Source organism: Vicugna pacos, chromosome 4 (genome assembly GCF_048564905.1).
Source record: "Vicugna pacos chromosome 4, VicPac4, whole genome shotgun sequence".
NCBI lineage: Eukaryota > Metazoa > Chordata > Mammalia > Artiodactyla > Camelidae > Vicugna > Vicugna pacos.
In genome coordinates this window covers 74520466-74531582 of record NC_132990.1, presented here as the reverse complement: position 1 = coordinate 74531582, position 11117 = coordinate 74520466, and the positions used below count along the sequence as shown (strand labels likewise).

General features: G+C 37.9%; 1 protein-coding gene across 1 annotated transcript in view; it reads right to left on the bottom strand.

Moving 5' to 3' along the window:
* GPR107 (G protein-coupled receptor 107) overlaps window positions 1-11117 on the bottom strand; it is a 54905-nt gene that overhangs the window by 43466 nt on the left and 322 nt on the right. The window contains exons 2-4 of the mRNA XM_072960288.1: window positions 791-913; window positions 439-489; window positions 109-188 (exon numbers count right to left, since the gene is read on the bottom strand). Of these exons, the coding sequence (XP_072816389.1) occupies window positions 109-188; window positions 439-489; window positions 791-913 (254 nt within the window). The remainder of the gene's footprint in view (window positions 1-108; window positions 189-438; window positions 490-790; window positions 914-11117) is intronic.

Genomic DNA, 11117 nt, shown 5'->3' with positions numbered 1-11117 from the left:
GCACTCAGCAAAGTATTTGCACGTGAAAGACAATAAATGTTAGCTTAGCTACCAAATTCCCCCTAACTTCACTCTGGGATTGGACGGAGGACTGTTAGGATTACTTACTCACTTCTGGAGATGTCTAGGATTAGAAGGGTGACAGAGGCAGATTGTTTCTTTAAAATACAATAATTCACATCTTCATCCTAAGAAAGGAAGACCTAATTATACATCACCTTATTCATTCATGCTAGAACAAGAACAAAAAGTTTTCAGGAACAAAGCAAGTAAATGCCCCAGCCTCAGTTCAACCAACACACTGTGGGTGCTCAGAGATGCTCGGAAGTCAAAGTAGCCACCACCTCAAGAAAACAGCACTGATAGAAGCAGGGTGTTCCCATCCAGTGTCTTAAGCTCAAGTGAAGGGAGTGACTGGGTCATGCATTTAATGCTCACCAGATAAGAAGAAAATCCATCATTCTTTGTACGGTCTAGGCTGAATCCAATCTAAGAGGGGGTAAAAACAGTAGACGTAAATAACCATGTGATGTCCCGGCGTCCATGCCTTTTTCACTCTAAGAGCAGAAAGGGTAGCTTTGGGGCCTGGCCTCCTCTGCTTTCTGAGCATTCAGTTTATAAGAAGGATCACTCGCTACTAAAATTATTCAAGAATGACAACTTAAGTGTTAAAAGTAAAACTATCTGATGCCTGCTCACATGTTTAATTTGCCCCACATTGTGATACTGCATATTTAAGTATGGGGTGAAGCTCTCACCTAAGCCCTTGATCTCCCAGAAAGACACTTACAGTTGTGTCCTTGTCTGTGGCTCCTTTAGGCTCATTCACTGAAAGGCTACTGACATTCACCCACATGTACCCATCCTTGAAGAATCCGAAGGTGTTCAGATGAACCTTATGTCTCACATCGTCCTAAAAAGATTTACAGTGGTAGAATTAGTAATACAGAAAAGTTAACTTGATTGTTTAACCTATTCGTTTGTTTGAAAAACTATGGTGTCTAAGTTTCCTGCTAGCTAACCAATGTTTCCATATACTCAGTAATACATACAGCTGTGGTACCTTATCTTGCTCCAAAAGCTGAAGAAGACTCATCAGAAATTCATAAGACAGCAACAATTTTGAGAAGGAAGCACACAATAGATTCAATTCATTCCAGTGTATTTGTAAGGGTCCTGGGGGCAGGCTGGCCTGTTGGAATGTGAATTCCAGGGAAGGAGGAACAATGTTTTAGTCATCCTCCCAGCCTTCCTTCTAGTACCAGGCCTGGCATCCAGCAGGCACTCAAAACATGGAGGGGGAGGAGGGACGGAGAAGTGGCCAAAGCTGCTCCAAGAATACACTCGTTCATATAAACCTTCTTAGGAGTTCTGTGTAACCGGTTCCTCCCACCGCAGGATGACAAGGGATACCTGCACATAATTTGAAACTGTCTCAAAGCTATGATTCCAACCTCAATCAACAAATTTTAGCATCAACAGAACAACAGTATTAGTGAATACTTCTAAAGTTTAGGTTTCACAAAGATGCTTCACATTGCATAAAGTCAAGTTTTATATCGAGAATTATTTGCCCAAATGTTAATAGTTATTAAGTAGCTCCTAAATGCAAGGCACTATGCTATGTACTTTTCTAAAACTTGGATTTCAATTCTTCCTCAAATCTGCATAGTCATTTTGGTTAGTGTTTGTTTCTTGTTCGTATTTTTAAATTCCATCCTTTGTTCATTCTTTTAAATACTGCTCCTTTATAACATACTGAGGAGCTCTAGGCGGTCTAATTCTGCTCTTGGTTGTCTTCTCTGCTGATCTTCCTAGCAGAAGATCTTTATGTGAGTAGTTATATTTTTTATTTCTAGACTTGGGTCTCTTAGACTTCAGGGTAGTCTAATTGCAAACACCAAACACCTATGATGAGGCTGTGGATCAGATCTTCAGCAGAGAACAGCTGCATATAAATGGATGAAGTTAGAACACTCCATTCACCATACAAAAAAATAAACTCAAAGTGGCTTAAAGACTTAAATATGAGGCATGACACAATAAAACTCGTAGAAGAGAACACAGGCAAAACATTCTCTGACACAGATCATAGTAATGTTTTCTTAGGTCTCTCAAGGCAATAGAAATGAAAGCAAAAATAAATACATGGGACCTAATCAAACTTATAAACTTTTGCACTGCAAAGGAAACCATAAACAAAAGAAAAAGACAACATACAGAATGGGAGGAAATACTTGCAAACAATGCAACTGACAAAGGCTTAATTTCCAAAATATACAAACAGCTCATACAACTCAGTAACAAAAAAACAAACAACCCAACCAAAACATGGGCAGAAGACCTAAATAGACATTTCTCCAAAGAAGACATACAGGTGGCCAATAGGAACATAAAAAGATGCTCAACATTGCTAATTATCAGAGAAATGTAAATCGAAACTACAATGAGTTATCACCTCACACTGGTCAGAATGGCCATCATTAGAAAGTCTACACATAACAAATGCTGAAGACGGTGTGGAGAAAAGCGAACCCTTCTTCACTGTTGGTGGGAATGCACATTGGTATAGCCAGTATGGAGATTCCTTAAAAAACTAAAAATAGAGTTGCCATATGATCTAACAACACCACTCCTGGACATACATCCAGAGAAAACTCTAATATGAAAAGATACATGCACCCCAATGTTCACAGCAGCACTATTTACAATAGCCAGGACATGGAAACAACCTAAACGTCTATGGACAGATGACTGGACAAAGAAGCTGTAGTATAGTTATACAATGGAACACTATTTAGCCATAAAAAATAATAAAATAATGCCATTTGCCAGCAACATGGATGGCCCTGGAGATCATCATTCCGAGTGAAGTAAGAGAGAAAGAGAAAGAAAACCACCATATGATATCACTCATATGTGGAATCTAAAAAAAAAAAGATAAACGAACTTATTCACAAAACAGAAACAGACTCACAGACACAGAAAACAAATTTACGGTTACCAGAGGGGGGAGAGGGTGGGAAGAGATAAATTGGGAGTTTGCGATTTGCAAATACTAATATGTATAAAATAGATAAACAAGTTCATACTGTATAGCACAGGGAAATATATTTAATATCTCACAGTAACTTACAGTGAAAAAGAATATGAAAATATATGTTCATGTATGACTGAAGCATTATGCTGTACACCAGAAATCGACATATTGTAAACTGACTACACTTCAATAAAAAAAAAATACAAAAAAGGGAAGAAAAACATACAAATGGGATTGTATCAAACTAAAAACCTTCGCACAGCAAAGGAAACAATCAACAGAGTGAAGAGACAACCTATGGAAATAAGGAAAAATATTTGCAAACCATATAGCTGATAAGGGGTTAACAACCAAAATACACAAGGAACTCAAACAATCCAATAGCAAGAAATAACCTGATTTAAAAATGGGCAAAGGTTCTGAATAGATATTCTCAAAAGAAGACATACAAATGGCCAAAGGGTAAATGAAAAGGTGCTTAACACTCCTAATCATCAAGGAAATACAAATTAAAACCATAATGAGATATCACCTCACACACGTTAGAATGGCTATTATAAAGAAGTCAAAAAACAACCAGAGTTGATGAGGATGTGAAGACAAGGGAACTCTTGTGCGCTGCTGGTGGGAATGTAAATTGGAACAGCCATTATGGAAAACAGTATGGGAGTTCCTCAAAATGTTAAAATGAGAACTACCATATGGTTCAGCAATCCCACTTCTGGGTGTATATCCAAAGGAAATAAAAATCACTATCTTGAAGAGACAGCTGCACTCTCATGTTCACTGTAGTAGCCACAACAGCCAAGTTATGGAAACAATCTTGCCAACAATGCCGACAAGTAGTTGTCGCAGATAAAAGGATAAAGAAAATGTGCGCGTGGGTGTGTATGGACTATTTTTCAGCCTTAAAAAAGAAGGAAATCTTACCATTTGCGACAACACAGATGAATCTGGAAGACATTATGCCAAATAAAATAAGCCAGACACAGAAAAGCAAATACTGCACAATTTCACTTACATGTGGAATCTAAAAAAGTTGAATCTGTAGAAGCAGACAGCAGAACGGTGGTTACCAAGGGCTAGGGGTAGAGGGAAGTGGGGAGATGTTGGTCAAAGGGTACCAAGTTTCAGATATGCAGGATGAATAAATTCTGGAGATTTAATGTATAGCATGATGACTATAGTTAACAATATTGTGTATTTGAAAGCTGCTGAGAGTAAATCTTAACTGTTCACACATATACACACACAAAAGTTAGCCATTTGAATGTATATGTTAATTGGCCTGACTATGGTAATCATTTCACAATATATATCAAAATATCATATTGTTAAAAAAAATCACATTGTGTATCTTTAATACATACAATTTTTATTTGTCAATTATATCTCAATAAAGCTAGAAAAAATATTAAATGCAAAATGCAGAATCCAAAATATATGCAATAAGAGCTAAGTTTGTTTAAAAAATTAAAAGGTATATATATATTTACATTTATTTATTTATAAAGGATTTGAAAGAAATTCATCAAACCATGAAAGTACTAGTGGGATGGTAGGTAGCAATTTTTTCTTTGTATGATATACTTTTTTGTATTTTCTAATTTATAATTACAAAAAACCTAATCATTATTTTTAAGTATTACCATTTGCCAGTAATAACTGCAGGACCCTCACCTAACCTGAACTCTGACACTCCATTTTAAGCCATCGCATCACTGAATCAAATAAGATATGTATGGAAGTGACTTTGTAAAGCGTATCTCACTACACAAATCACAGAGACAGAAAATTTGAGATTAGAAGGGACTGGGAAGGTCACACACTGTCATCACTCTTTCAACTTTGAATCCAATGTAAATAAACCAATATTTACGAAACACCACTAATGGCTGAGGCCCAGGAAAAGATAAATACGGAGCCTCAAAAAATTAAAAAAATCTCCAACAACCAGTGCTAACTGTCCAGGAACAAGGAAACCTCTCCTTCCACACAGGGACGTTAGAGATCAGGGCGCCCTGGGACAGACGCCCTGTCCACCCTGTGAGCTGGCTCTAGAATGCTCCAGCCACCAGCTGGGGATGGGTGCATGGTGGAGACAAAAACTCAGCACTCACATCTCTCCCTCCAGAACCTCTCCTAGAAGGAACAGTGATGCTAGTCGCCTGATGGCAGAGTGACAAAGCAGAAGGAGGCAAGGCAAGGAGCTGCCAAAGTAGGGGAGGATGACAATACCCGACATAAGCAATGAAGACTTAATTTCATTCTCTACAGCTACCATACCATTTCCACTAGCACTACCCAGCAGTAAGGTTTGCCTGCTTCCCCAAGGATCACAGGGACTGCAAACACTTGACTTTGTACCCAGTACTGTACTAAGAAGAGCTTTATCTACACCATAGTCACTCTTACTACACCTGTGAGGTAGGTGTTGCTATGCCTATTCCACAGAGGAGGAAACAGAGACTCAAGAGTGGTAAAACTTGCTTAAAAGCATAATGTTGGTGGGTGGCAGCGTCAGCATTCTAACTCAGGTTTGTTTAAACCCCAATCCTGTGGTCTTATTCACTTCATACTTTTTACAACCAAATAAATGGTGTATCTTTTGTTTTTTTAATTTTTTATTATAGAAAATTTCAAACCATCACTTGTAGTCAATTTTGCTCCTCTACACTCCTCCCCACCCCCAATATTAATTATTTAGAAGCAAATCCCACATAGTCTATTTCATCTATTACTATTTCAGTGTATGTCTAGTAAGGGCTTTTTAAAAAAAAATAAGCATAATAACAAGGTATATTCCTAATAACAGTGAACTACTTATCAAGTTAATTAAATGAATTTGTTCACCCATGAGAAGTCAAGACTACAGGAACATAAACAAAATACAGGACATAAACAAAAACAAAAAAACAAAATATGTTTCTAGGTACATATTTATATGGTTGGTTGTAAAAACGTAGTTTTTCCTGGCCTTCCTTAGTAGACTTATATTATCTTAAATCAGTGGAAACATAATTGGCCCTAACACAATCATAATCTCAGTACCAGTGCAAAGAAATAAGTGCTAGTTTGATGATGATGATGATGATAAAGCCATCTGAATTAATGTATACTTATCATAGAGGATCTCAGAAAAAACTCAGCATCAGATTATTCTAGACTATTTCAGATTATTCTGAAAAGTTTGTTCTTATTTGCAATAGACAATTTTATAAAATTAAAAAATTTTGTTATTGAGTTATATAGTCAGTTTACAATGTTGTATCAATTTCCAGTGTAGAGCACAATTTTTGAGTTATACATGAACATACTTATATTCATTGTCGCATTCTTTTTCACTGTGAGCTACCATAAGATCTTGTATATATATTTCCCTGTGCTATACAGTATAATCTTGTTTATTCTACATATGCCTGTCAGTATCTACAAATTTCAAGCTCCCAGTTTGCCCCTTCCCACCCCACCTCCTCTATAAAATTAAAATTTTAAGATTATTGAAATTCTAGGGGGAGGGTATATAGTTCAAGTGGTAGAGTGCATGCTTAGTAGGCACGAGGTCCTGGGTTCAATCCCCAGTACCTCCTCTAAAAATAAATAAAAAAATCTAATTACCTCCCCTAAAAAAAAAAATGAAATTCTAAACTAAAAATTTACCCAAAGAGTTTATTTAAAATATAGTTTCAGGTTTTAATTATGGGTGCAGTTTTTCTCTCTTCTTCCTGTTTTCTGTTTGTATGCAACTTTATTATTCCTACCACAAATGCTTTATCAGCATTTAAGAATACATATATATAAATATACTGAGAAGTAAATTCTTACTGAAAGAAGTTTTCCTGAAGCTTCTGGTTTATAGAGAAAATCTGAAATTAAAAGACAAATGGTTATGAAAACGATCATATGAATGAATATGCATGACTGGGACACCGTGCTATACACCAGAGACTGACACGTTGTAACTGACCATACTTCAATTAAAAAAAAAATAAAATAAAAAAAAGACAAATGGCCACTATTAAACAGGCTGAGATCCTGAAACTCACCAAGAGTGTATTGAAAACAAGACGTCACCTTTTTCCTATCAGGTTGGCAGAAGTTAAGACATAAGGTGCTGTGGTGTGGACTATGTGGTAAATGAACACCTTGAATGCTCTCATGCATTACTGGTGGGAGCGTAAACTGATAAAAATCTTTATAGAGCGCTACTTGGTACCTTTCAGTTAAAGTAATCCCACATCTAGGAATCTACTCCACAGAAATACTAAAGTGATACACAAAGATATATGTACAAGAATATTCCTAGCAGCTTTGTTCATACTAGATAAAATTAAGCAATAAAAATGCAATATAAATTTCCATCAACAAAAGAATGATTTTTATAAATGATGAGTTCCCGTTACAATGAAGTATCATTGTAGTGGTTAAAAAGAAGGAAGTAGGTCCATATATACTAACATTTTTTAAATGTCCACAAGCTAATAAATGAAAAAAACAAGTTAATTTATTCAACAAGTACTTATCAAGCACCTACAGGTACTGCTCTATGTTTTAATAACAAAGCGAATAAAATGAACAAAAAGTCCTGCCTCACGGACCTTATATTCTAGTAGACAGAGACAAATAAGAACAAATAGACTGTGGAAGATATGGTCTATTAGATGGTGATGAGTGATGCAGAGTTATACAGCAGGGAAGAGAGAGGAGGAGGGCGTGCAGCTCTGCCACTTAAGTGAGGCCAGTCAGAGAAAGCTTCACTGACAAGGCATCTTTGAGCAGAGCCTGAGAAGAGCTGAGCATCAGCCTTACTGGTGCCAGGAGGAAGGGCACTCAGGCCGGGGCGCCCAGGAATGCCACCCAAAGTGTCCTGGTGCTCTGTGGACCAAGGACCACAAGGGGCCAGGATGGCTGGACTTTGGCTTAGAAGCAATCAAAGAGCTCTGCACATAATCTGCCCTGACTTAGATTTTATAAAGCGTGATTATGCAAAGAAAAAAAAGAAACAAGAAAGAAACATGCATGTGGGGAACATGTATACAAAGACAATAACGTGGAAAGCACACACCAAATGGTACCAGCGGTTAACGCTGAGGAATGCAAGGGAGGGGATGAGGAACAGGAAGGGCTCTCAAACGTGTCTGTACAAGTACTCCTATAAAAGAAAAGCTTTAAGGTCACCAAAAAGCAAAGTTATCTGTCATATACTAAATACTATTTAAGTCCTTTAAATGCTTCACGAAAGGTAATTATAACTTCTGTTGTTCTAATCTGTACTTTATCCAATCAAAATTTTTTTGGTTTTCTATAAACTATGCCTCTGAAAACGAAGTATTGTACGTAAAAAATCATTTTTATTTAACTTCTAATCATTTTATTTAACAAGATAATTTTCGTAATCAAATTTAACTTTCAAAAATTATAAATGACAACTGCATTAGGGGAAAAAAGAGCCAAAGCCAAAAAAAGTCACCTTGTGAAAACTATTCAGAATTTGGAGATTTCCCCTCTAATCTCTGCTTTAGTATTATTTATTTTGAATTATAAAATTTGTACATGTGTCTAGAAAATATTGAAAAAGTACAGAAAAGTAGCTGCAACCTTACAATTCAAGTAGAAACTAATAATAACAGCTTAGTGTTTTCCTTTTACAACTAAGAAAATTTAAAACACGTTTTCAGTCATTGTAGCTTTTCAGTGGCACTAAGCAAACAAAACATCCCATTCGCTAGAAAAGTAGAAGCAGGGCCATAACTTATAATTTTGCTATTTGGTGGCATCTGTAACAAGATCAGTCACACGCTGAGCACGCACAAGCCCACCACCCAGGTGCAGGGAATTTCTGTTTTTATAAACACTGGCAACAATACCCTTCCCAGTGGTACGCACTCATTTTGGAAAACCTGGAACACAGGCATTCATACCCTCACTCAACACACACTTCCTGAATCTCCATCTGTGTCAGGCCCTGCAGAATCAAGGCTCAGCAAGACAAGCCACTCTGCCCTCAGGAGACTCACAGTCCGCCATGTACAAAAGTAAAAGGCGTAACAACAAATATCCACCCACCCACTCCCCACAATTATCCACTGTTTATACTATAGTTGCTTCAGATCCACAGGAAGGGAGGGCGGGAAGGAGGAAAAGAATAAAACCTCAGCGACAAAGTGAGGGACCTTTATCCTTCTGCCGAGTCCCATTCCCCTCCACCACCCCTTCCCAAGCTCGTGGATTGGTTAAGTGCTTTTCTGTTTCACTAGACATATCCATAACCATAAACATCATATAGCATCATTCTTTTTTTAAAATTTGGATAAACTGTGTCACAATGTACCTGGACTTCTGGCAACTTGCACTTTCAGACAACACTGTATTCTTTGAGGACCTCTCTGTGGAGAATGTAGCATAGGATAACAAAAATAAATAAAGAATGAAAGGACTTGTTGCTAATTAAGACATAAAGTGAACAAAGAGAAGTGATGTGTGTGGGGAGGGGGCAGAATTAGCCACTGGTTGATGGTTATTGAGGCTGGGTGACAGCTACATGGGAGTTCACTATGCTATTCGCTCTAGTTTGGTGTATGGCCGAACTTCTCCTATTTCTCTCAGTCTCAGGCAAAACAAGACAATCTAATGTTGCAAGGCTGACAGGTTTTCTTCAGGTGATTTCCATTTTCTTGGGCAAAAAGTTAGAATGTTTACTTTAAGAGACAAGAAACAATTACAGTACTGATTATAGAATGGGCACCACAGTACTTGAGAAAGTTACCAAGATGAAAAACATTAATTTAGCACAATATGGAGAACTCAATTACCAGAATTACACCAATTCAGTTTGCTTCTACCCCTGAGAACAGTATACTTTTTCATCTATAGCAGTATTGTCAGTATTGACCTAACGATGTCAGCCATCTAACATTTTAATTCTAGAAATGCACAAAGCCAAGAGACGTGGTCTGGTGTGTCCTAGTATTAGCTTTGTCTCTGCTTTATAAACTACAAAAACTCAGTTACATTACTTAACCTGTAACTCAGGACCCCAAACTATAAAGTGAAAGAATTTTAGGAGTTCATCACTTGGAGTCAGAAGCCTGGGGGCGAAGGACAATGGATAAGCTACAGCAGGATGATAAAGCCCTGGAAATTCCAAGAAAGTTTTGCCTACCTTTCTACCTGCATTTTTCTGGGGAGAGATTAAATAGCTTTCAGCAGATTCTTAAAAGGAGCCGAGCCTCACCTAGCTTCTTGCGGCTGAGAACCATTTTAATCAGGATAATTTTTCTTTACAAACAACTGATAAACAGAATATGGAGTATGGGTCTGGCCAGGCTTTTTAATCCAGATTCTATATTCTTTAAACTCTAAAATTCGCAAAATACAATACATTGTTCAAGTACTGTTTTTTAATAAGACAAACTTTCTACAATCCCACACTCATATGAAAACTGTGTATTATGAAAATAATGTACAAGACTTTGGGTCGTAACGATGAATTTTTCTCTTCTCCAGATACATTAACTTGCTGAACAGCCTGGAGGCACTTTTTGAGTTTTAAAGCAAGATCCAAGGAATCCTTCTAGGCCTCTCATAAATCTCTCCCCTAGACAGACAATGACAGGAGCGAGGAATATAAAGGCAGCCCCTCTAATTAGAAACATATTTTTAAGGTTGGTTTAAAATTCTCAGTCACGTATCTCAAGCGAGTTTTGAAATTCCTCTTGGAGATTCCCGCTTTGATCAGTCCAGAGAGAGCCCGAAGCCGACCGGGAAACTGACTCAAAGGTTCCGGTACCTGCCAACGGCCAGGCACAACGCGGTGGACAAAACCAGACCGCGGACAAGCGAAGTCGGGGATAAAAGTTGGAGGTGAGAAGGAAGAGCAGGTTGCTATCATCAGGAAAGCTAGGGAAGCCACCAGGGACTGCAAGCGCGGCCTTCCGAGTCCTCAAGGGTTATGCCGCAGTTCAGTCCCTTCCCCTCTCAACTGGAATCTTCCTGCCCCTTCCAGACGCACCGAGGACTCCCCCCATTCCCACAGTTCCCAACCGACCCCTCTCAGAGAGAGGCCGCGCCCGGGGGA